The sequence below is a fragment of the Sciurus carolinensis genome, chromosome 13 (genome assembly GCF_902686445.1).
Source record: "Sciurus carolinensis chromosome 13, mSciCar1.2, whole genome shotgun sequence".
Taxonomy (NCBI): Eukaryota; Metazoa; Chordata; class Mammalia; order Rodentia; family Sciuridae; genus Sciurus; species Sciurus carolinensis.
Genome location: NC_062225.1, coordinates 93,980,622 through 94,006,797, shown reverse-complemented (window position 1 = coordinate 94,006,797; position 26,176 = coordinate 93,980,622). Strand labels below are relative to the sequence as shown.

Sequence of the window (26,176 nt, the reverse complement as noted above, 5' to 3'; positions counted from 1 at the left end):
AACACCTGAGTGACAGGTGCGCAGAGTATCTGTACCTGGGAACACCAGAGTGACAGGTACCACAGAGTGCCCTGTTCCTGGGGCACCTGAGTGACAGGTACCACAGAGTGTCTATACCTGGGGACACCTGAGAGACAGGTACCACAGAGTGTCTGTACCTGGGGACACCTGAGTGACAGGTACCACAAAGTGTCTGTACCTGGGGACACCTGAGGGACAGGTACCACAGAGCGCCCTGTTCTAGGGACACCTGAGTGACAGGTGCAGCAGAGTGTCTGTACCTGGGGACACCTGAGTACAGGTGCAGCAGAGTGTCTGTTCCTGGGGACACCTGAGTGACAGGGGCAGTGTCCTCTCCTTGGCGCAGGCTCTGAGGTGGGAGGTGCTGTGGGAATCATGACAGCATGACGTGTTCAGGAAGGACACTGGGCCGACCCCAACCACGCAGAGTTGTGGACTTGATCCTCCTCCGCGTGGGGAACCACACCCCGCCTCTACCGCGCCGCGAAGAACTCTGGGTTGGGGCCAGAGGCTCCAGGGAAGACGCAGACCCGGCTAGAGATCCTTCGTGCTACAAACGTGGCAACACCTCTTTATTTAGATAAGATGTGTTCACATCCAGCATGACAAAGTTTGTACAAAGTTCACGATTTAAAAATGAAGTATCACAGCAACTTGTGATTCCACACATTTATAGCAAAATTAAAGTGTCAACAAACCCATGCCGTGTAGTACAAAAATAAATCAAACTTCAGTTCCACAGAGAGCACAATAAATAGTTTATACAAAATTCTGTCTTGATAAATGATTGCTTAAATTAAGTCAAATGAATATGAACAATAAGTTATAATAAATAAGCTCTGGTAACTCACAATAACCCATATGAAAGGTCAGCATTCTAACAGGTGGCACTGTGATCCCTATACAACAGTCACAGATAACTCTGATTGATATTATGTACCAACGTTACATGAGCAGCAGGTTTGTGCTTAGTGTCCCTTTCCATTGTACATGGGTGATAACGATGAGAATCCAAACCGATACTACCTATTACTCTACTAAAAGCATTACTACATTGGCCGAGAAGCTGCAGACGAGACAGGGGATGCGAGTGCCGCTACGACAGGGCCCCGGGGCGAGGCTGGCCGCGTATGGCATCAGGTGACAGTGAGCACCTTGCTTCCGCTCTCAAAAAGGCATTTCTGAGCATGGCAGCTAGGTCTAGTGGCACACAGAGGGGCGTTTCAGGGCCCGAGCAGTGACGGCGTCTTCTCCCAGCTGGGATGAACGTCCTGGAGAACTGTAAGCGTTTGTACAGTGAGCAGTATAAAGTGCCGCTGGGATGTAGGTACATCTATACATATTTATATACCGAGGTCGGGTATTGTATCAGAATGTTCGTCGTGAGATCCCTGTAGTCTCCCTCAGCAACGTGGTGGGTCAGCCGTGGGGCCTCCGCTCTCATCCGCCCGCTTCCTGTCGCGAGGCGACCGACACAGGAATTGCACACCTCCGTACGGATAATAGGACAAGGTAAGTGCAAATAGTCGACTGGCACATTGTGGGGACAATGACCCTGTAAGTCCTGTTCTGCTAAAAATATTTTTTTTTAATTTTTACAAAACCCATCTTTTTATTTCATAACAAAATTTTAAAGTACTTTTGTACTTCCTGCATAACATCAAGACATGGAAGGGAGAGATGCTACTAAAAGAAATCAACATCAGGAAACACAACACATCGTCAAAGGACTACTTAGAAGGGGACGCAGCCGTCAAAGTGGTCTTATGCATACAGATAGTGCAGTCATTGGAGTAGAACAATCCAATCCTGGAGGTGTAAGAAGTCTAAGATGACCTAGTTCAGAGCAAAAAGTGCTGCAGTATATTAGTTAGGTTAAACTCTGATTGCATTCATTCTCAGAATAGGGCACGATAACCAGAGAAGGCTATGCAAATGGTCTGTGGTCACCTGGACCCAGCGAGGGCAGAGCGTAAGCGTCCGTCGTTCTCAGAGCGCTCTGAATAGGGCCAAAGCCGATTCAGAGTCAGGGTCAGGTGGGGCGAGGGGTGGGAAACTTTACAGAGCTGCTTTCCCACCGTCCAGCAGGAAATTCAGTCCAGAAACCAGAACGCTCACAGCCGTCAGCTTCTGTCCCTCAAACGTGAAATGAGAATAGCAACGATAATGATTTTTTTTAAAGTGAAAAGGGGAAATAAATGCTCTTAAATTATCTTTTTGCTCAAATTGAAAACACACAACTTCTGTTAGGTAAACTACGTTGCGGGAACAGTTCAGAGGGGCACGGGACTCTAGGAGAGATAAGAGAAGGCTGTTCCAGAGGGTACTGAGAACGCAAAAGGAAATCTTCGTGCCGTCCACCTCTGACAAGGTCCTGTCTTAACGGAAGTCTCCAGAGTCACACCATGTAATGTTTAGGAGTTAATTTAAAAGTGCTGCTTAAGCTGCTTTGAATCTTCTGCCAAGTTTCCATGGCTTGATGTTGTCTTACAATAAATTACTTATTTCATGTCTTACAGTTAATCCATATGCCATTTCCTTGGAATGCAAAAAACCTCATTTATTGCCCCCACCATACACCATCCTCCTAAAACAAACAAACAAAAAAATCACATAATATTTCCAAGCATTGTTCAAAAATAAAGCATTTTGCAACCAATTCTCGCTATGAAACAATATGCACACAAAATGTATTTCTTAAATTCCATAAAGTCCTCCGACACGAGGCAAAATGATAATGTCTAAAAAGTGGCCGCGGGCCACAACATGGTCATTCAAAGCTGTTTTTTTCTTTTTCTTTTTTGTCCATTTCAGTTCAAAATACTAAAACATTTAATCACTAAATCATTAAAAAGAATTTACACTCTATTTATTTTGATCGGCTTACCTCTTCAGAAATATATATACCCCCAGTGTGCATACAGTAGCAGCTATAAACATTACATGGCATATCACACTACGTCAGCTCTTATGAAAACGTACAAAATGTGAATGTATTCAAAAACTATTCTGCAGGTGCTATCTTAAAGCAAGACAGAGAACCGTGTGGAGTCTCGTAAGCATAACACTGTTCCGACAGAAATAAATATGGAACGCTTTCTGGCAAGTCACAGCAGCAGAAACCAAGAGGCGTCCTTTCTTAGCATGAGTCTCGCCACTAGAGCAGCTGTTCAGACCTGAATTCCTCTCACAGCCTGCTTTATATTTTCCAGTAGGGCCTTATTTTCTGGACTCTGATAACGGTCTTGATTTGTATACATTTCCGTCAAAGTAGTCACGTAAGCATCAAAATTTTGTTCATTGATTGGATCCTACGAGATATTAAATAGTAGTTCATATACAACTTTTATTTTCTTCATAGTATATTCACAACAGCATAAAACAGAGCATAGCATCCTGCACTGCGTCATCAACTAAACCGCCTGTCAGCAACTTAACTTCACGGATCCGCCCACCAAGTGGCTAGCGGGCAGCGACATGGCTTTGGGGTGGTGGCCCGAGGAGCCCGAAGGCTGAGGACCATGGAGTGATGGCACAGGACACCTATCCAGGTGAGAGGCGCCGCCCTCGGGGCTCAGTCACTTACCATGTGAGGCAGCTGGATGTTGGCCAGGCTGTGGATCAGGGACTGGCTCAGGTTGGCCAGCTCGTGCAGCAGGGACTCGTTCTGCTGCTCGATGACCTTGTTCTCCTCCTCGATGGTCTTCAGGTTGCTCTCCATCGTGGTGATCTAGAACACACACGCGCGTGACATGTAACACACGCCGCCTCTGGCTCGTGCCCAGACCGCAGGTGCACAGCAGCACCAGGCAGCGACTGGCTACCCCAAGCGCCGGCTCTCAGGCTTCTGGTTCATTACACTTGAAGATTTGGGAACTGGCCCAGCGTGGGACGTCACTGAGGTTCTGGGCTACTCTAGGGAGGTGTCCTAGTGACCGTCACTAGCCCTGATCTGTCCCCGCAGGCTCACTGGACAGTGCTGGTTCCTTGGGTTCACCTAGTGACCGTCTCTAGCCCTAAGCTGTCCCCTGGAGGCTCAGTGGACACCACTGGCTACCTGGGTTCACCTGGTGACTGTCTCTAGCCCTAAGCTGTCCCCTGGAGGCTCAGTGGACACCACTGGCTACCTGGGTTCACCTGGTGACTGTCTCTAGCACTGTGCTGTCCTACAGGCTCATTGGACAGTATTGGTTACCTGGGTTCACATAGTGACCATCCCTAGCCCTGAGCTGTCCTCTGGAGGCTCACTGGATAGCACTGGTTACCTGGGTTCCCCTAGTGACTGTCCCTAGCCCTGAGCTGTCCTCTGGAGGCTCACTGGACAGCACTGGTTACCTGGGTTCCCCTAGTGACTGTCCCTAGCCCTGAGCTGTCCTCTGGAGGCTCACTGGACAGTACTGGTTACCTGGGTTCACATAGTGACCGTCCCTAGCCCTGAGCTGTCCTCTGGAGGCTCACTGGACAGCACTGGTTACCTGGGTTCCCCTAGTAACTGTCCCTAGCCCTGAGCTGTCCCCTGGAGGCTCACTGGACAGCACTGGTTACCTGGGTTCCCCTAGTGACTGTCCCTAGCCCTGAGCTGTCCCCTGGAGGCTCACTGGACACTACTGATTACCTGGGTTCCCCTAGTGACTGTCCCTAGCCCTGAGCTGTCCCCTGGAGGCTCACTGGACACTACTGATTACCTGGGTTCCCCTAGTGACTGTCCCTAGCCCTGAGCTGTCCCCTGGAGGCTCACTGGACACTACTGATTACCTGGGTTCCCCTAGTGACTGTCCCTAGCCCTGAGCTGTCCCCTGGAGGCTCACTGGACAGCACTTGTTACCTGGGTTCCCCTAGTGACTGTCCCTAGCCCTGAGCTGTCCTCTGGAGGCTCACTGGACAGTACTGGTTACCTGGGTTCACATAGTGACCGTCCCTAGCCCTGAGCTGTCCTCTGGAGGTTCACTGGACAGCACTGGTTACCTGGGTTCCCCTAGTGACTGTCCCTAGCCCTGAGCTGTCCCCTGGAGGCTCACTGGACATTACTGATTACCTGGGTTCCCCTAGTGACTGTCCCTAGCCCTGAGCTGTCCCCTGGAGGCTCACTGGACACTACTGATTACCTGGGTTCCCCTAGTGACTGTCCCTAGCCCTGAGCTGTCCCCTGGAGGCTCACTGGACACTACTGATTACCTGGGTTCCCCTAGTGACTGTCCCTAGCCCTGAGCTGTCCCTGCAGGCTCACTGGACAGGCTGGTACCTGGGCTTGCAGTTACTGCCTGAGTGCTGCAGCTTCCTCTTTTCATCCTGCCACAGCTGAGTCTAATGATGCCCTTCCTCTTTCTACTCAGGTGGGCCCAGGGCTGCTCTGTCCGCCAGGCGGGGGCTACCAGGCTTCCTGCATCAGTCTTCTTTCCTCTAAGGGTCCAGATCCAGGGCCTGAGTGGGGCCTTGGTCCTCCCAGCTCACACAGGGAAGGGCCACTATGCCTGAGTCTCTGCTGAGCATTCCTCACAGCCCTGGATTCTTGGCTGCGGCCTGGTCTGTGCCTGGTGCTCTGGCGTCTGCTTCCCACGGTCACTCTGGGTTCCTCTCTGGCTCCTCTCCTCTCCCTCTCCCACCTCTCCCCACTCTCACCTTCTCCTTCACATTTGGCTTAAATCCTAGGTCTCCCCCTTTTCCCAGGTGCCTCCCATCTTCATGGCAGCTTGGGGCCAGGTCTTGTGTGGAAGCCAGTGGGACCCTGCAGACACCCACAGGAGAGGGTGAATGGGGTTTCTCTGGGAAGCAATCCGGCCACTGTCCTGGGGACTCTGCATCATGCTTTCCTTCCTGCTCACCCTGGGTGACTGCCACTTGTTTTTCTTGGGATTGTCAATAAAGTTCAAGTTCCCAGCTCCAGTCACCTTTGCAGGCCTGCAGTGGGTGTGTGGGCCGGCCCACTTCCCCTGGAGTAGCCCCCGGCAGCCGTCCCTGGGGTCCTGGCAGACTGTGTGACCGTCTCCAGGGCCTGTGTGTTCCAGGCACTGGCCGGCGGCAGCCAGGGCTGGAAGTCACTGGGCAGAGAGTGGATTTGTGCAGGGTGAGCATCTCAGCGTGAAATGCAGCTGAGGTGGTGGCAGGGTTGCCATAGTTCCCGTGGGAACACCCAGGGAGAAGTGGGGGGAGGGTGCAGGAAGCACCCACGTGCCTCCTGAGCAGAGGCCCTGACCCTGCTCCAGGCAGGGCCACTCCAGGGCCCTGCACCCCAGGGCTCCACCCTCCGCAGTCCTCCCAGCGGGACGCCAGCCCTGCTCCCCTGTGTGCCTGGTGGCTCTGACCACTTCACAGGCCGTCTCTCTTCCTCTGTGGGATGGACACACAAGGCAGGGGGCCTGGACACACCACACCTCGGGCTACCAGGGCTTCATTACACTCCACGCCCCTCGGCTGCCTGTCCCACCAGCATTTATGGGGATAAACTTAAGATCAATTTCCCTTTCAACCTAAGCTCCCTGCTCAGGAGCCTGACCCTCTGAGGGGACAGAAGTGTCTTCCTGGGCTAAGGGAGCCTGTAAACCCAGCTGTTCTGCCAAGTCCCCAGGCCAGGCCACTGTGGGGGATCCTGAGGGGCTGATGCTCTGTGTTCTTCTCGAGAGTGGGATGGATCTCACGTGGGGGTCTCTGCAGTGCGGCAAGCGTGGTCTGGGCAAGGGTGCATCCTGGCCTCGCACACCAAGGGCACACATGCTGAGAGGCATGCTGGGACCAGCTGAGGAGCCGGTGCCAAGGCTGGAGGTTGCCAGGGAAGACATTCGGGCTGCTGGGCACAGCGAGACTCAGCCTCACCTGCTTCCCCAGCTACCTGAGCCTCCTGTCACCACGGGACGCTAGACTGGAGATCTCCTGTGGCTCCCGCCCACTGCCCAAGGCCTTTCTCAAGGTGCTCAGGCCTGCGGCCAACAGGGCTGTCGGCCTGTCCATCACTGAGTCAGGCAGTGTAGGCAGTACGAGGACAATTGTTCCTCCAGGCGCCTGATCCAGCCCAAGGGACTCCAATTGCAGAGAAATACCTAGAAATGCATTGGAGCTGTTTGCACAGCATAGCAGTACAAAATGACAGACCTCTGCGAAGGGACACAGAGGAGGGTCTGCGGGGTCTTCCCTCCCCAGCCCACCAGGATGTGATCACAGCCGAGGAGGGACGGGAACGGGGGACAGGGCCTTCATCCCAGCCTCACCAGGATGTGCTGATCACAGCCGAGGAGGGACGGGAACGGGGGACAGGGCCTTCATCCCAGCCTCACCAGGATGTGCTGATCACAGTCGAGGAGGGACAGGAACGGGGCAGGGGCAAAGACCTCCCTGCCCACCCCCCTGGAGTGACGCTCAGATCTTCAGAAGCTCTGACCTAGTCTCTCCTGGAGGAGGGCTGCACTGCCCTGCTCAGAGTCTGGACCTGGGCCTGAGGGTTTCTTGGACAGAGGTGGTCATTAGAAATCCCCTGTCCTTGCCCTCAGGGATGGGAGCACTGGCCCACAGCCCTGGCGGCACATCCCCTGCATGGATCTACGTTTGAGGACCATCCCCTGCCCTGGCATAACGGCAGGAGTGCCCGAGGAGGGCGAGCCTGTGGGTAGTGCCCAGGTCTGAGGCTGATGCACAGCACACCTGCTCTGGTTCCTTGGAAGACATCCTGTTGGCCTCGGATAGGCCACAGGACTCGACCCGACCCTGGGTTTTCACCGCCTACTCCATACGGTTCCCCTGGGCCTAAGTTTTCCTAGGATGGGCATCTCTCAAGACCAGGGTCCCTAGAGGTCGGATTCACCCTGAGACTTGATTTTAAAGGCCCATGGACGGGGACCAGTCTTTGCTTCCTTAACGGTTAGAAAACAGCAGATGCACAATACCAGCACTTGTGGCACACCAAGACAGGGCCATGCCAGCTGTGCCGGCCCACGGTCACCTGCCACAGATGTGGTGTGCTGCTTTCAGGGGGCATGGAGCTGTTGGGGACGAAGCCCAGGTGAGCCAGAGGCTAGAAAGCTGCCGTCTGACTCCTGGGCTGGACCCAGTGCCCAGGACAGCGCGAACCTCACAGACAGCACAGGAAGCCTGCCACGCGCCCAGTCAGAGGCCACAGGGGCAGGAGGCAGACTCCAGGGAAGGCCCGTAGAGGGAGCCCTGCTGTCTGCCACTGACGCGGGTCGGACAGGAATTCAGCGGTAGACAGGCTGGCTCCACAGAGGACTTGAGGGGCAGGGAGCCGTCTGCACTGGGTGGGTGGTGCAGAGGTGGAGGGCCCCCCGCCAGCCCAGGGCTGCCTGCTGCTGACCTGCGGAAGCACAGGCGGGCGTTTGCATGAGGCCACGAGCCACCGTGCTGCACAGGCTGGGTGGTCCGCCAGCACCCTGGGCTGGCTGGGAGCTTCTCTTCCAAGTCTGACAGTGACTTTCCTGCCCCTCCCCGCTCAGTGAACTGCTGAACTTGACCTGGAGATGACGGGGACCAAGGGGCAGCTTCACGCACCCGGCTGCTCTCCCTGTGCTCCTGCTTTCCCTGGCCTGGAATGCACTTCTCTCCCCATCCCTGGGGCCCTGGAATCCTGCGCCTCCTGCAGGACCCCCAGGCTCGGCTCAGCGGACCTCCAGCACCTCCCTCGGCCTGGAGCTGCACCTGCTGCCTGCTCCTGCACCCCTCCTTCCTGTTCTCTGGGTGCATTCTTCTCAACTCCGGCAGGAAGCATACTGTGTGTTCCCATGGTACAGAGGCTGAGTTAAGCTCGTCTCTGTAGCTCTCTGCAGGAGTGCACACACGCCCTCGTGACTGTTGGTGGACACTTTGGTTGCACTGATGAGATGTGTACTAATGGTCTGTGGAGTCCAGAGACCTGGGGCCTGGCACGTCTCCAGCACCTGGAGGTGCATGCCGCGCTAACCCGCGCAGCTGGGATGGGGGTGGCCTTGGGCAGCTGGGCAGTTCTGGGTGGAGATGGTAGGATGAGCTTTCAGGACTTCTGGTCTGAGTGTGTGGGGGCTTAAAGACCCAGAAACAGACCCCTGCTCATTGAACTGTAGTGCATAAGAAGATTTAGGTTTTTCTGGTACATAGGAGTTGTCTGCCCTTGACCCCAAACACTGCTCAGACACACTCCAATTGGTGCATGCTCTACTCCAACACAAAGGTGTGCTTGTCCTGAGTTTGAATTCTCATGGCTGGACAGTGAATGGCATGCTTGTGTCAGTCAATAAGACCCTCTTGGTCATGGATATGCTATGGTTTGGAAGTGGCCTGAGTGTCTCCAGGCTTCACATGTGGAAACTGAATCCCCGTTGCCAGGCATGAAGAGGTGTAAATTGAACCCAGCTAGGGGTGTAGAGGTGTGGACTTTGGGAGCTTGTTATGACTAGCAGGTCACTGGAGTGGGGTCCTACGATTGAGTTCTGGTGGTTTTATAAGGAGAGGCCAGTAGGCGCGCGCACACACACACACACACACACACACACACACACCTACTTGCCCACACAGATACACGCTTGCTCCCTTCCCTCCTGTGAGACGTCTTGCACCTTCCTGCCAATAAGAAGCCATCCCCAGAGGCAGTCCCTGTCCCTGGAAAGCTAAAACGAGGCTCTTTTCCTTATAACTCAGCCAGTCTGTGGCACTGCATTATTGGCAACCTTAAACAGATGCCTGCAGGTGGTGCCTCCCTGCGCCTTCTACAGAGAGTGGCCGGGAGCCGCTGCTCTCCTGGGCAGACATCCAAGATTCAGAAGTGCTGGCACCACGCTCCCCTCTTCCCGCCCCACTCTGTTCTTTGGCTGGTTTAAATCTGGGCCCTCCCTGAGCAGGGTCCCAGTGCCTTGGAAGGAACCCCAGCACAGGGTCATGACCCTGTCCACTCATGGTAGCAGTGGGGCAACAGGGAGTGAAGGTCCCCCTCCGCCATCTTGCTGACCACACACACACCTGTCTGGCTTGTTGCAACTCAGTGTCACCGTGTGGCTTAACTGCCTGAGGTGGGCCTCAGGGGAGCAGGGCCTGACTGAGGACTGAGGACACAGCAGGCAGTGTGTCCACAGGCAGAAGACCAACAGGCTGCCCTGTGTCAGGAGGGACAGGCAGTCTCCTCTGCCAGCTCACTTGCAGGTGCTCGGAACCACCCACCCCTGCCTGCCATCAGGCCTGGGATCTACACAGCGGCTGTCCCAGGGCACCGAGTGACCCTGGCTGCCATCAGGCCTGGGATCTGCACAGCGGCTGTCCCAGGGCACCCAGTGACCCTGGCTGCCATCAGGCCTGGGATCTGCACAGCGGCTGTCCCAGGGCACCGACTGATAAGTAGAGCTCGTCTGTGGCCCGGGAGTCCCACTGTGACCCGCCACCATCAGTGGGATGTGACCCCAGGGCCTGGAACACGGGGGGAACCCTGGCCTTGGCAGGGGCAGGTGGCCTTCTGGGAAAGGGCGCTCACGTGTGCTCCCCACACAGAAAGGGGACCACCCACGGCCACGGGGCCACAGCAGGTCCTCTCTGGTGGAGAGGACCAGTGGGGACCAGGACACAGGTGGAAGAGAGAAGGAATGCGGGGAGAGGGGAGAGCAAGGTGGCTCCTGGCCGCTGGCCCCGCGCAGGGCGCTCCTGGAGAGGACGGAGGCTCTGGAGACCGCTACCTGAGTCCTGAGCTTGAGCATGTCGGCCTCCATCTGGGAGTTGGACTCGTTCAGCTCCTTGATCTCCTCGTCCAGCTGCTTGATCTCCTCGTCGTTTTCTATCCCTGTAGTGGCAAAGTCAGCACGTTCAAATCACCACCAGGAACAGTAGGCAGAAGTTTGAGATCTCTTTGTTCTTTTCTATATTTGCTTGGGAAATACACCTCTGAGTAAAAACATATAGTCATGTGAAGGAAAAATAGTCATGACTTACGAGTCTTTCCACCCCTGCCTCCACCTCTCCCCCAGGACACCTCAGGGCACCTGAGCAGGAGAGGGGAAAGCCACCTGAGGTGTGCAGAACACCGCTCCTCGGTCACCAGAGGCAGCCAGCTCCCAGCCCTCTGCCCCACATCCACAGGCAGGGGTGGCGAGAGCCCTCCCTCACCCTGCTCAGAGTCCAAGGTGCCTGACCCTTGAGTGGAGGGCCATCCTGGCAGAGGACAGCCCATGCGTGAGACCCCAGCCGGCTGAGCAGATCAGGCCTGGTGTATCCAGGCAATGGCTTGGTGTGGGGGCGCTGGCCTGCAATCCCAGCACCTCAGGAGGCGGAGGCAGGTGAATCCTAAGTTCTAGGCTAGCCTTGGCAACTCAGAGACCCTGTCTCCAAATAGAAGGTAAAAAGGCGGCGGAGGAGGAGGTACTCGGTGGTGCAGTGCCCCTGGGGTCAATCCCAGTGCCAAAACCAAACAAAGCCAGGGATTTCGATGCTGCTTCCTGCTCCGCAGGGCACCTTTTGCTGCCAGCACGCCTGTGGCGCCAAGATCAAAAGGCAGGGGGTTCTCTCCATCTCAGGCCTTGAGGTCTCCTGGGTGAGCATGCATAGGGAGGGAGAGTGGAATGCCGCAGGTGCAGTCGCTGGAAACCCAGCGCCTGGGACTGTAGCTGGTGCCGGTCACCCATCCCACCTGGGGCCCCTCTCAAGGTGAGCTCCCACGGCTGACGTGTTGGAAGTTCTGTGGACAGAGGACCCACTCAGCCCGACAGGCCTGGCACCACCCAGAACGCTGCCCTTCATGGAGTCCTTGCAGACCCGGAGAGGAAAAGGAGGTGGGTCACTGGGTGGCCGTGGGTACTGTGTTTGGTGAATGAAAAGAATGTGGTAAGATAAGAAGGCCCAGTGCGGAGGAGTCCTGCGTAGAGATGCAAGTGCTGCCGACGACGGGCAGCTCAGGCCTGCTGGGAGGGAGCCCGCAGTGGGACGCTCTGAGAGACGGCCACCAGGCAGCGGCCACTGTCTGCCGAGGCAAGAGCTCCCAGTGTGAGCGGCCTGAAAATCTGTCTCTCAGTCGTTTTGAACAACCCACCCCATATCAGCCTCGTCCTTCGTCAGTGACGGACGATGGACACAGGTCGGACGGGCTTGCCTCGGGGCCTGGCGCTGACCCTGTGGCCATTGGGCGAGGTGCCATGACAGTGTTTTGCAAGGTGTGGGCACAGCATGGAGCTAGTATGTTCCTTCTGGAAGGACTGAGAGGGAAGCGGAGGCCAGCTCTGGGGTCTCCAGGCCCCCTGTCTGGGATGCAGGGACCTGATAGGGACGGGCGGTGGACCAGGGACTTCTGTGAGACAGACCGAGCAGCCCATCTCACTGGCACCCAGCCGGGTATCGGGCAGCGTGAGCCTGTGGCGGGAGGCGGCTGGAGGAGCTCACAGTGCGGGTGGGTGTCCCACCCCCAGGTGCCTGGGACGTTCGGGGCCTGTGCTGGCAGGTGCAGTGCTGCAGGGGCGACCGACGCCTTGGCTGTCTGCAGACCTCGAGTGCCACGCAGCGGAGAGCAGACCCATGTGTGCTGGGCACGGGGAAGCTGCCCTCGGGACCTGTGTCGGGGTCGGGAAGTGGCCTCTGCTGGGACTGTAAGGGAGGGTCATGGAGCCCCCGGCAAGGTGGGCTTCACAGCACAGGCTTCCAGGCGAGCTGGGGCCTCAGGAGGCCGCTGCCTTCTGCGGTGCTCTCCGGCTCCTTTGGAGAACCCAGAGTGAGGCTGTCTTGTGAGTGGGCTGGGCTCCTGCTTCACCGGCCTCGGGGAGATGGCCTGGGCCTGAGCCCATTCTCCACACCTCCCGAGGTGGAGAAGGGGAGGCGGAGCTTCCCCTGGGGAGGTGCTGACCACGTTACTGCTGACTCCATCGTTTGCAGGAGTCTTGTTCTATAGTCTCCCCGACACTGCATGAGCCCTGATCCACTCACCAGGGCACAAGGGAGGGCTGCCAACCCTGGCCCTCTCGTTTTGATTTGCGTGTGTCTCTACAGTTTGCAAAGATACTTTGCAAGTCATTCACTGGCTGAGACGGAGGCCAATAGTCCTGGAATTCCTGCCTGTGTGGCACCTCGGGGCTCAAGGCCACCTCTTGCTCTTAGCATCGGAGACAGTAGCTCATCCAGCTCTGTGCCCAGGGTCAGTTGACACAGCAATGTCACCAACAAAAACCCAATGCAGGAGACTGGCACTAAGAAGGCCACAAGAGGAACCTGTTCTCAGTGGGTGAGGGAGACAGGAAGACAGATGTCCCTGCTCCCCTGCTGGGGAACCCGCCCTGGGCCACAGGGCTGCTTCTCTGGTCTGTGGTACTCCAGGAGAACAGGAGCAGAGCCCAGAGGTGAATGTTGTTGCACAGGCAAGTTTGCACGGCAGGATCTGAGTCACACGGTGGGTTGTGGGGCTTCCAGGGTCCTAGGCTCTTGACTCCTGAGGCCTCTGATCTCCTTGGCAAACCTGCACCGAGGCGGGTCAGCAGCAACAGAAACACTTGAAAGGAAATGGACTTTGCAGATGGAGTCAAGGAAATCAGGCGTTGAGTGTGCTGAGGGAAGGGCGGGGTCGGCAGGCAGAGCTCTGTGGCCCCGCTGTCAGGCCCTGAGTGTCCCAACCTGCTCCCCGCGGGAGACTAAGGACTGAGGCCCGAGGGCAGAGGCAGGAGAGTGGTATGTGGGACCCAGAGGGGAAGGCAGCCCAGTGTTGGAGCCCCTGGGGCCGGAATCACCTCTGCTCCTGCCGTCTGGGGACAGTGGGCCAAACCAGTGAAGTCGGGGGCACAGAGCTGCTGGCCCTTCCTGTGGGGAACAGGGCCCGGGGCGTGGTTACCGTTGCTGGCACGTTGCTTGATGGTCAGCATCTGCTCTCCAGACAGCTTCGCCTTCTTCATGGCTGATGTGGCCCGCGGGCATCCTGACAGGCTGTGGAAGGACAGGAGATCGCCGTCAGCCAAGTGCTCTGCAGAGCCCGAGCGCCGCCGAGAGGCAGGCACAGCCTGGCTGCCAGCAGAAGTCTCTCAGGACAGCGAGGGACAACATGACCACTGTGGAGGAAGACCACTGGGATACCCAGGGCCAGGAGGGTCCCAGCAGGTCGACTCGGCCTGCTGTGGGCTGGCTATGGGAAGAGGGTGAGTGTGTCCTCTGGAGCGAGGTCTCCATCAGGGTCCCTGAGAAGGGGACACTCGCTCCTCACGGTGACCCTTGAGAGATGTCTGGAACCTTGACGGATAGAGGAGTTGTCTGAAAACCTTCTTTACTATGGAAAGCATCAAACCCACACCAAGTCTCATCTCAAACTCTAGTCAAACGCGCCCAAGCAGACAGGGCAGCGCCATGCCTCTCCGCAGGGCTCAGCCTCAGGATGGCAGCCCCCTTCAGCCCTGTCCTCTTGCCTCCCCAGCAGGCCATGGGCTCCCTCTTTCCCGCAGTCTTCCTGGTCAGGGTCCGTCTGCCATCTCATACATGGGTGGGGTGAAGCATTTCACGGTATGATTCTTTATGTGTCGTGTGCATTTACCTATGTCTAAATACGTCTGTAGCTGCATCTATTCGTACGCCATTTTGAATTTTGCCTGTCTGCTAGGTGTCAGGTGGCCCTGTTGTGTCAGGTGGCGATGGTGTGTGGTGGCACCTCGGATTCCGTATCCACCCGTCCTCGGCGGTGCGTCAGAAGATTGCATCACTAGTAGAGACCTCTCTCCATGCCTGCATGGATATGAGGAGGGTTTCTAAACACCTCCTCAGACACATTTTTCTAATATATTTTCCAGGGAGATTTTAGCCATTGTTTGGAGGGAAATACAGCTTGACTTAACCATATTCTCACTGTCCCTTACCCGCGAAGGCCTGTTTTTTTGATAGGACACCTGTGTCTTGTAACTGTACCAGCATGTCAGGGACCAAGAAGAAGTTCTCATTCTGAGAACATTCTGACCTTTACAACAAGCAGCAGCGCCCCTCTCCCCCTCCTGGCTGATAATTCTGACAGTATGGCGCCTATGGCGCCATCCCTGCTTCTCTTCCTGGACTTCACCTTCCCGCTGGCGCATACCTCACCTTCCCGCTGGCGCGAACTTGCAGCCTATCAGGAGCCCAATAGAAGAACACAGCTACCCAGCCTGCACCTCGTCACACCCCTCATTCCCTCAGCATAAATACCCGTGAGAACAATAAAAATTTGCAGCTTGATCAGAATTCCTGTCTTGCTGTCACTCCCTGCGTCTCTTGTCCCTTTCATTCCTTCTCTCTTAGGTTCGCCGTCTCCCGTTGATGTCCCGCGGGCCGGGACACCAGCATATGCATATAAGTCTAAATAATTGCTGCTGTGGGCTGGATGTTTGTGGTCCCTCAAAATGCATGTTGGCCCTAACCCTCAAGGAGAAGGTGTCAGCAGGTGGGGCCTGTCAGGGGTGACCAGGGCCCGAGGGTGGAGCTTCTGGTGGGGTGAGTGTCCTCAGGAAAGGGGCCCAGAGAGCTCCCTCACCCTGCAAGGACACAGAAGCCACTGTCTATGAACCAGAAATGGGGTTTCACCAGACAAGGAGGCTTCCTGACCGTGAGGAAGGCTTTTCTGTCGCTTCTGAACCACCTGGGCTGATGCAACAGCCCAAAGAACCGAGACCACAGGACAGAGTCGCCAGACTGCAGAGGGCCCAGCTCTGTGGGTCTGATGGTTCAGCCTTCCTGTGTACCAGTAAGGCCGTGATGCCAGCTAATATTTCTACTCACTTGTAAAGAGAAAACAAGGTCGAACAGAACCCGCGGTGGGAGTGAGAGAGAGTGTGGGCAGCCAGCACAGAGCTCTGCTTGCCGCTCATCTCTGCAGGCCGGCCAGTGCCTGAAACAGGGGCTCTCATCATGGCGTCAGGAAGAATGTGTGCCTCTGGATCCATGTCGTGCTGGGTCAGTGCTCAGGGCCCAAGCCTGGGCAGGTGCAGGCTACACAAGGACCTGGCTTCCTGCAGAGGACTGCAGCTGGACTCATCAGGCTCTGAGGTTCAGGTTGGCTCTGCTGGCAAGTAGAGACACTGCAGCCTTGGGGCTGGAGGGGAAGAGCCAGCAGCCTGCCCTGAATGTCCCTGGGACAGTGACCACGGGCACAGGTGGTCCTGCTCCAGCTGTGGGCCTCACCCAGCCTGCTCAGTGAGACCTCTGACATTTTGGCAGTTTTGTGTCCACCCCCTTCCCTGGAAGTCCCTGTGGTCATTTGTCTGGCAACCTGTCTGTGGATGGTCCTGAGTGGGAAAGGGAGCTGTGGAGTGTGAAGAGAAGGATGGGCCCAGAGGCCTGCTCCTCGCTGTGTGCCCAGGTGAGTAGTCCTGGGCTTCCAGAACTGAACTTCTCTGTAGGCCTGTGCATCCTCACTGACACCCTGAGCCCTGGGCGTATCCCTTATGTTCAGCTCATCCTCACCCCCGTGGAATGGCCCCATGGAGCTCGGTTGCTTCTGAGGCCTCTCTGAGGATGGTGTCCAGCAGCTGGCCTCTGCTGGTCCTTCCCAGGACCCTCTGTTGGTCTGCTGTCCTCCATGCTGGTGTGTGTTGGTGTGTGCTCATGTGCTCCCTGTGGGGCTCACTGTCCTGCCTGGCCTGTCCAGCTTGCTCAGCTCTTCTCATGCGTTTGTCTTCCTTTGCTCGTCCTACACCAGGGAGCATCCAGCAGCAGTCTTCTCCCTAAGCCAGGTCCCTGCAGCCTCCTGACATGGGACAGCAGCCCACTGCCTTCCTGCACCTGCATGTCCGGAGTGCTGAGCATGTGGCCAGGCAACCCAGGAGTTGCAGGAGGGTCTACAGCGTATGACTTGGCACAATCGCATGTCAGACGGTGAAAGGAGTATGATCTGATTTTCTTCAAGTTTTTGTGGGAATCTTTCTTGAGCGCTAGCTCTGTGGAAGCCTGTAGCTTTCTCTGCTCTTCCTTAGAGGAGTCCTGCTGTAGACTTGCTAAAGGCCTGCCTGGGCGAGACCCTTTAGGGCAGACCTGTATTGTGTTCACACTGCGGTTTCCATGCAGTCTGGCTGCAGGCTGAATCTCAGCAGACTGTCTGCCCAGCCAGCACCCCGTCCACGGGACTGTCTATGCCGGGCTCCTCTGACTCAGCTCTGTGCTCTTGGGAGTCTTGCTATTTAGAACCCAGAACCTTCAGATGAAGCCAAGACGGGCCTGGGGCCAGACTTTGCGCTTCAGTTCTGCATTCACACACCTGCTGCACGCCTCCCTGAGATTTGGTGTTTCCATTCTTCAAATGAGAATGAACACATAAACAACCCCCTACTCATGGGGACGTTTTGAAGACCTAGCATAGAGAAAGGGTATCGAACAACAGCGAAGGCAGGTGTCAGGCCCAGGGGTCTGCGGAGAACAGTGCCGGTGCAGCCCTGGAGGACCACGGTGCTGTGAGCCTGGTCCACAGGCCTGCTTTCTGGGGATGTCACTAGTAGGAGCTGAAGCCCTTCTGCTGGCTGGGCTCAGCGATTGTGGCCCTCAGAACCTGGCTGTGAGTGTTCCTCGCACAGGGGCCTCCCAAGTGCTCTCTCTGGAGCCGTCTGCCTGGATGTCCTGCCTCTCGCCGTCCTGCCCAGCCCTCCTGCTACCTCCTGGCACTGGATGGAGTGTTTGCTTCCTCAAGGACTCTCCTTGTGATGCTCTCAGCTCCTCCAAGCAGGGCCACCTCTGTCCTCGCCACTCTCTCTGAGCACTGTCCTGGTGAATGCCAGGGACACAGGGAGACCCGAAACGCATGTGTTGCACAAAGGGCCTTTTTTCCTGACCAACGTGGTCAGATGGCGGAGGAACTTGAGTTCCTGAGGTCTCATGGTGCTGATGCTGAGGGAAGAGGTGGACCCAAGGAACAACGTGTGCCAATCATGTGCCAGCGACAAGGGACAGAGCACGCGGGCACGTTGGGCAGACCCTGAGTCGGCATTTCTCAGACCAGGAGCGCCACCGCACATTCCCAGAGGCTTCCTCAGAGAGGGGGACAGGAACCTCCTAGCACCCAGCCCCACTCTCCTCCTTTCACATCCTGTTAAGTCCCGGGAGAAGCCTGCGGCCAACACAGCCTAAGGGGCTGGGGGCACGCGCACTGGGGCCAAGGAAGTTTCTGGCAAGGACTTTCACAAGGAAGTGCAGCAGCTAAGGGCAGCTGCAAGGAGAGGGGCCGGAGAGGCCTGGGGCGAGGCCATGCCCACCGAGCGGCCCTCGAACTTGGTTCAGGGAAGCCTGTTGCCCCAGCCTCTCACCATGGCAGCCTCTTCCAGGGCCCCGGGTGAGCAGGGCTTGGGAGAGGCCTGCTGCCCAGCTCTGGTGCTCAGTGTCTCAGCCTCAGGTCCTGCGTGCCCAGGGAGAGGCAGACCAGGTGCCCTGTGGCCTCACCACTCTGGGCGCCTCTGCGGGCCCCTGTCGTCCCATGGTCTGCTTGCTTAAGAGAACGAGCAAGTGTCCCTGAGCCCGCTGTGTCTTCAGCACCTGGACCCGGTTGCTGGGAAGTTGGCTCCCATCGGGCAGAGGCTGCTGCAGAGCTGGCTGGGGAGCTTTGTCCCTCTGCATCTCCAAAGCCACGCTTCTTCCCGACTTTAAAAAGTCCTCGTCATGTGCACTGAATAGTAATACACATGGGGCATCTCCTCCCCGGGACTCTGCTGCCCTGAAGACGAGGAGGTGGGGACGCGGTTGTGCGCGGTGAACCCAGGGCCCCCGGAGTAGGCGAGGAGAGCTCTGTACCAGAGGGCACAGAGGTGGAGCCCCCGCTTCCCGCGGTGCGGCGGCGGCGGGCGGCCCCTGACTTGTGAGCTGCTTCCAGTCCACACGGGAGACCGGATGAGCCCTGGGAGGCTCCTTTCAGGTGCCAGTCCCTAATCCGCCAGTGGGAGCGGCCAAGACCGCATCATGTACGCATCTCCAGCGAGAGCTCAGGAAGCTAAATTAGGAAAGGAAGACAGCCGAGCAGAGCGAGGCGCTGTGCCGAAACACGCTCCGCCGGTGCCTTCCATTCCGATCCAGTGAGCGCATCGCCCTGTGGGTCAAATTTGGGAGTGAGTCCCAGGCGGGGGCTGGCGCCGGCCCGGGGCCTGGCGGTCTCCCCGCAGACGCACTGCCACCTGGTGGCGGCTCCACTGCCTCCACCTCGCCCCGCTGCGGCGGGTGGGCGGCCCAGGGTCATCCCAGAGTTGCTCGCGCATTCTGCCAGGGGAGCAGGGCCAGGCCCCCAGTGCTGGGGTGCAGGCCCGTGCCCACCGTCCGGACTCTTGTCCCTAGACCGGCGGCCTTGGAGCTTAGATCTGGAATCGACTGGGAGGTCTGGATGCAAGAGGTTAACACTCGGCTCCACTTGCCCAGCCCAGACGTCTGGCCTGAGACGCTGGCGGCAGGAATTCAAGTTCAGCTTCCAGCCTGTGCTGTGGGGCACGTAAGGAGGTGCAGGAGGCCCCAGCTTTATCAGGACGTGGGCTCACAGGGGACTTTTCCTGGAGAGCTTTAGTTGACAATAGTTAAGCAAGCAGAGCGTTCCAGGGGCATGATAGCGAGACAGGAGGTGCTGCTCATTGGGAAGGAAAATGATCCCAGTGATCCCAGAGCAGGCCAGCTGACTCTGGGAACCTGGGTTCACTGCGCACATAGGAGGTGCCGGAGGAGGAGGACAGACTCGGCTGGAGGCCAAGTCTGCACAAGGAAGGGTCATGCTGTGGACACAGCCACACACCGTGGAGGCAGGCAGCCCCTCAGTGCCCAGCGCCCAGTCGTTTCACCAGTGCTGGCCACATTCTCCCTGTAACGGCACTTCCTGTGAGAAGCTCTGCACTCCAAGCACCACACACATACCACATGCCGGAAATAGATCGGGCTCAGGATGGTATTCCGTTACTTGTCTTTAGATCCGTTTTGATCTGGGACTGGAGATGACCAGGAATGTTTTGTCAATAAACAGACATGGCTGCTGCCAGCCTCTCCTGTGCTTGACAACCAGGTCTCATTAGAGCTTGCTTCCCGCAGGGGAATGAAGGGCAGGCGTAAGGGCAACTCCTGACTGGTGGAAGTCCAGCCTCCGATGCTTCATTCATCTTCCCTGCCTCAGTGTGGAGGGCGGCACGCGATCCTTCTCTCTCCAGGATCTGAAACTCCGAGGACATTCCCCTCCAAAATTCTGTGCCAAACAGGGGGCCCTCAAGCCCTGGGGAGGGGAGGTTTCCAGAGCAGGTATCTCTGTGCCAGGCAGACAACTGGGCCATGCCACAGGGCAAGCAGGCCTGAGGGCCCTCTCACCCGCTGGCTCGTAGGTGGCATGGCCAGGTCCTGGCCTGGGAGAGCAGCAGGGACCACCACAGCCTCGTACCTGCCTGTCCCCACGCCCTGCTCTGTGTCACTGCATCAGGGGACCTGGCTTTTGTGTCGGAAGGCCCTCCACCTGAAGGGGGTTGTTGGAGAGGCTTCCCAAGGCGCCTCTGTAAGGGTTTTGCTGTGTCCCAGGAGGGCCCTGGCCTGGCCCTCCCACACAGGGCTCCAGAAAGAGCCTAGCAGCCTGCACAACCCTGAGCCCGTCTGATCCCATAAGAGAGCAGGGGAAAGTGAACGGGTGGAGGGGTAACGAATCAGAGACGAGAGGCTGCCCGCATCTAGTGGACAGGGACACGCAGACCTGCATACAGGTCCTTGTCCTTGGTCTCCAGAGCAGCTGGGCCAGGGAAGTCAGAGACATGTCCCTCCTCATGGGATGAAGTTGGGCTGGTTGGCGGATCTTTAAGTAAAACAGGAGCAGGGTTCAGCAAGGGCAGACACGTGTCAATCGGCATCTCCTTAAAGGGATGCTGTGCTCTTATGGGACGGCCTGTGCTTCACGATGCAGCCCACAGCCCAGGGGAAGTCTGATGGGCATTTGGCTGAGGGGTAGGGAGCAGCAGGGCAGAACATCTGAGGCCTCGAACTCGGGTGTGGTCATGAGCGGAGCGGCCAATGGGGCTGAAGAGACGGGCAGGCGCTGGTCCTTGGAGGCCTGTCTCTGGGCGGGAGTCCAGCTCTCGGCCAGGGCAAGGGTGAGAAGCGTGTGGTCCGGCAACAGTGCCCTGGGGTTGGCCTCACTGGTGAGCCCGTGAGGGGTTAGCTCCCTCCGCAGCAGCAGGGTGACCCTGCAGGCGTGGGGAAGGAGGCCCAGGAGCCCTGGCGGAGGAGCAGGGGCAGGAGGGAGCCCCGGCAGAGGAATGCGGAGGACCGGCAAGGCGTGGCCGCAGCCGTGGCCCTCCTGCTTTGCTGGGCTGGTATCTGGTGGTCGTGGGATCCTGCCAGCACCGTCCTCCTAAGAGCTTTGTGAGCACGGCCGCCCCAGCTCTCGTTTCCAGTGCCGCTGTCGAGTGTTCCCCAAGCTCCTTTTCTCTCTGCCTCTGTCCCTCTGTCTCTGCCGCCCCAACCTAGGTTTTCAAAGCGTCATGGGGATGGCATCTGCAGGGCTGCCTGGGAACGACGTGGAGAGGCTACAGTGCCCGTCGTTCCATCCCCGTGGCTGCGATGGCCTTCCCTGCAGTCGGGGGCCTCTGCAGTCAGCTGGACTGCTCGCCATGCCCCTGGGCCTGGCTGGAGAGTTGACGGACAGACCAGAGGGAAGTTTGCAGGGAAGAACTGCCGCCCTGGGGGTCCTACAGGGTGCGGCCTGGCCTGGCCAGCCCGGGGAGGACGCCGTTTCTCACAGTCACCCTGCCACGGCTCCTGTGGGTTCCGCTTCTCTGCGAGACGCCGGGGCTGAGCCCCTGGTCAACTTCCCGGTGGCCGTGGGAGGATCCGAGGGAGCCCTCCATGGGAGCACGCTGGAGTCTGGTCCTGAGGGTCTTTTGTTTTCTTTCTTTGGTAATATTCTTTTTTCCATTTTCTCTGTTTCTTCAACATTTTAAGAAGCTCTTGTTAGTTGCTTATTAAACCTCCCAGATTACTGCTCTTGTTTAAAGATACATTTGCTCCTCTTCTCACCTCTGTAGTTTGATGTAGAGGATGATCTCTTCTCATCCCTCAGCTTGATGCTTTAAATTTCTAGATGAACCTTTCATGCCACTTATATTTTAAAGACATGTTTCTGGGATTTGAATATAATGTGACTTAGTCCTCTTCTTGTCCTCCTTTCCTGACTGATGACGGGTTGTGGTTTTAAAAGGGGTCCTTCTCTTTCTGGAGGCTTCTGTGGCTCACTACTTCTGGTTTGGGCTTGTCCCAGGGGCTCGTCTCACACGGTCGCAGTCCCCGAAGGCCAGCAACGAGTCCCTCGCCCCGGACCTACTGGCTCTGCAGAGGACTGGGCTTGTGGAGACCGGGCCTCTGCTTGGATTGGCTCCTGTGTGTGGTGTGGGTCTCCCTCGTCCTCAGCCGCTGTTCTGCTGGGGTGCAGTGGTGGGTGGCAGGGCATTCCAGGTCCTCCTGTCCCTGCAGGTGTGCAGCGTCTGTCCTCAAGCCTCCTGACCGGCATAGTCAGGTCTGTGGCCTGGGAGGATCTGCCGTGCAAGTCTGCACCCTCCCCTTCTCTCTGTTCTTCTTGGCTCATCTCTCCACCTGCCCTCTGGCATTTGCAGCCCCTCAGCTGGCCAGCAGCACAGGACAAGGGAGGACCCTCTCCAGCACCTGCTGTGCTGTTGGAGTTGGGCAGTCGACAGCTGAACCCAAGCTTGACAGGCAGTAGGAGAAACGTTTCCCTCCTTTCTCCTTTGCTGTCTTTCAGAAAGTGTGAGTCCAGTGGCGTGCATGGCCTGCTCCCACAGCCTCACTCCTGCACCTGTGAGCATGGCCTTATTTGGATGTGATCAGAGCTAGATTCCTAGTTCGACATGAGCAGTGTCCTCATGGAGGAGGGAGACTAGGACACAGGTGTGGGGAAGGTGGCCACGTGGGGATGGGGGCAGGGACTGGGGTGCTGTGTGCCAGCCATGCACCACCAGAGCTGGAAGAGAGCAGGTCCTGCTGCCAGGGGTGGGGAGGGAACACCCTGACTTCAGACTTTTGGCCTCCAGCATGGGAGGCTCACCTGCCTGGTTCCGGCTGATCGTTGGGGTGGCCTTAGGAAAGAAACCTATTCCCTCACAGCTGGTGGTGCTCTTTGGGTTCCTAGCCCAAATGTCTTCCCAGGACTCAGAAAATTTCTGTTCTCTTTTTAATGTGTGAACAATAACCATTCTGAGGATTTGAACTTTTGCTCAGAGTTGCCTCGAATGGCCCTGGTGTGGGGGAGGAATCGAACGTAAAGGAGACACCTGTGCAGTGGGCACCCGGCCAGGATGGTCCCAGACGAGGGTGCAAGGGCCAGCGGGCAGGAACCTGGCCACTCCATCCTGTCTGGTTCAGGCCTTTGGCTCTGAGGTCCTGCAGGAGGGACCATGAGTTGCCAGTGGACATAGACAATGACCACTGGGAGGGGAGCTGGGGCTGTGCGCTTGAAGCATCTTCCTTGCCTGCAGGCCTGTGACATCCACGGTAGCCCGGTCTCACATGTCATCCACGTTTAAATCTACTGACTGAAACCAAGCAACACCAGAACGTCCGTCTCTCTGTCCCCGAGGCTGAGCCGGAGCACTCGCAAGTCTCAGGACTTGGGGATGCATTTTCTGGTTTGCAGGCCTGGGCCCCTGGGCCTGTTGGCTGGACCTGATGGGGGGTCCCCACCTGTGAGGCCTCCTGGCCTCCCTTTGACGTCCAGAGGGATGAGGACCCTTCTAGAGATTACCCTGTGCTCCACAGTGGAGGTGGGTGGAGAGCACCAAGTAGGCGGAGTTCCTGCACTCAGTGGGGCCGAGGCAGGTCGGCCGGCTGAGAAGACAGGGGGACTTGCAGGATTCGTGTCCGTCGGTACAATCACCTCCAAATCGCTGCATTCCTGAAAACCCATTATTCCCTTAAGGATGAAGTGATATCGTGCTTATCAAAAGATCTGAATTACATCTGAATTACGGCTCCAGCTTCACACTGATTACGAGGACTTTAAAGATTTTTTCTGTTTTTCTATCGACATCATCTCACAGACTCATACTGGAATCTGGAGCCTTAAAGACTTTTCCCCAGTGCTGGCGATGGAACCCAGGGACTCACACACGCCAGCAAGCGCTCTGCCACTGAGCTGCACCCCAGTCCCCAAGAGAACTTAGAACTTTTGATGGGTTGCGCTCTCCATCTGTTTTCTGGAGATAAAAACGATCTTGTTTGCATGTGTGATTAATTTCTTTTTGTTTGTAAGTTAGTCTTCTCTATAAAATTATAACAAGCTAAGTCTTGAGGAGACAGAGACTGAGTTGAAATTTTTACTCCTCTGAAGGTGCTGGCACAATGACCAAATAATGCCCAGGTTGCCGGCAGAATCCCAGGTGGCCCTGAGGTTCCCAGGTCTGCTGCCCAAGCCCGCATGAGGTCTGCCCTGGAGTAGAGTGGACCCGGGCACAGCTGGGTGATGAGGGAAAGTCTCAGAAGACCCTGCCCCACCACCTGGGAGGGGGTCAAGCCACCAGGCTGCAAAGAGCCAGGTGGCCAGAATCTGGGGATCCCTATCAGCTCAGAGCAGCCCCATAAGCAGCCAGCGAGCACACGGGCCTGAGTCCCAGAGCTGGGAGCTGCATTCTACCTAGAGCTCTGGACCATGGGCTCAGCGAGGCCATTCCTAAGACCTGGCCGGCAGCCTGGCAAGGCCCCATCAGGCCAGGCTGGGCTTCCAGCTGCAGACACAGAGTTGTGGTGAGATGCCACACGAGTCAGAAAACGAGTCTAGAAAACTCCAAGTGCTCATGCGCTGAGTGCGGTTGGTTCACCCTGAGGCTAAGGCCGAGGTGAACCTGTTGTCTCTTGTATTGGTGGTGTGCTCACTAGGACCCGGGGTGGCAGGACGGTGGCAGGTGAAGGGGAAAGTTTCTCAGGAGGAAACACTCCTGCAATAACAAAGTGGGCTAGTTTCCACCAGTGGCGGACACCATGCCAGATGTGCTGTGCCCAGGCACAGGAGGTCTAGCAGAGGCGGCCTCACTGAGGAGGACTTGCAGAGGTGACTGCAGGTGCCGACTTCCCGTGGGCCTGCTGGGACGCACTGCACGAGACAGATGCTGAGTAGGAGATCAGCTTAGAGAAGTGGCGAGTGAGGTGCTCTCCCCAGCAGTGGGGAGAGCCTCGTGTGCGTGGCTTGGACAGGCATGGGCAGAGCGTCCACTCCAGAGGGCAGTGAGCAGAGCTGGCAGGCTTCCTCCCCACGGTGGACCCACAGGCCGTTTCCCACAGGCTCCAGTCCTGAGGGTAAAGGGAAGTGGGCTGGAGGGAGCTGTGCTCCCCAGGGTTTGCAGCTCAGGGGCCTGGCTGGCCGGCCTGCCCTGACAAGGCCCCTGCCCTGGGGCATTCCAGCCCGGGGCAGGCAGCGGCTCTGCCAGCTTGGAGCGGACCCCGCCTTCCCTGTCCCTCAGCAGTCAGACCCAAGTGGAGCCAGATTTGAGGAGGTGGACCGAGCACGGTGTGGCTTCTGCCTTTGTCCCAGAGGGGGCAGTCTGGCCAGATGGTGAAAGGTCCCGCGGGAATTCCTGTGGCACACAGAGAGCCAGGCAGCTCCCCAGAGCAGGAGCCCAGCAGGAGCTGGGGCAGCACATGGCTTGGCTGTATGGGAATGTTCTCCTCTACCTGCTGGGGCTGCACTCCTGGGGTGGCCCAGCCTTCCTGGACTGCTGTCCCCTCCCCTGTCTGCTGCAGGCCAGAAAGATGCAGGGCGTGGGAGACCTGCCCTCCGCACTGTGAAAGTGCTCAGGTAGAGCAAAGTCCACGGCAGGTCTGGAGGACCCCATGCCCTCCTCGTTCCTATGCTGGCCCACAGCGAAGCCAAAGTGAGTGTGGGGGACAGTCCTTCTCTTGGGAGGGTGAGGGGCATGCAGGAGAGTCCACGAGGGCCTTCCAAGGTGGCAGAGCCCAGGGGTTTGTGGGCAGCAGAGATCAGAGTTGCCAGACACATGGATTTCATACCCTGTCCCAGTGGAGTTTGGATTGATGGTCAGGGGTCTTGAGGACGGGGCAGGAGGGGTCTCCCGTGTCTGCACATGAGGTTTAGACAGGGGGCTGCATCCTTCCCAGTAACAGGGAGAAGAAAGGCCCCCCATGCTCTTCACAGACAGGACAGCACTGTCCCCAGTGGCGGGTGGGACTTTCTTCTTCCCCAGAGGGCAGCTGGTGGTCTGCTTCTGAGGCTGAAAGCAGAGCCTGGCCGGCAGGCGCCCACCCTCACCTGGTGCTGCTT

At 57.4% G+C, this 26,176-nt stretch overlaps 1 protein-coding gene across 18 annotated transcripts in view; it reads right to left on the bottom strand.

Moving 5' to 3' along the window:
- Window positions 1–570: 570 nt before the first annotated feature.
- Myt1l (myelin transcription factor 1 like) overlaps window positions 571–26,176 on the bottom strand; it is a 371,913-nt gene continuing 346,307 nt past the window's right edge. For 11 of the 18 annotated variants that reach the window (XM_047522641.1, XM_047522639.1, XM_047522638.1 and 8 more), the window contains 4 exons: window positions 13,784–13,875; window positions 10,659–10,762; window positions 3,608–3,751; window positions 571–1,510 (listed from right to left, as the gene is read on the bottom strand). In XM_047522641.1, coding sequence (XP_047378597.1) covers window positions 1,355–1,510; window positions 3,608–3,751; window positions 10,659–10,762; window positions 13,784–13,875 — 496 coding nt within the window. In that variant the 3' untranslated portion in view covers window positions 571–1,354. Of the gene's footprint in view, window positions 3,333–3,607; window positions 3,752–10,658; window positions 10,763–13,783; window positions 13,876–26,176 lie in introns of all 18 variants that reach the window. The other 7 variants (XM_047522644.1, XM_047522648.1, XM_047522654.1 and 4 more) reach the window with 2 other exon arrangements.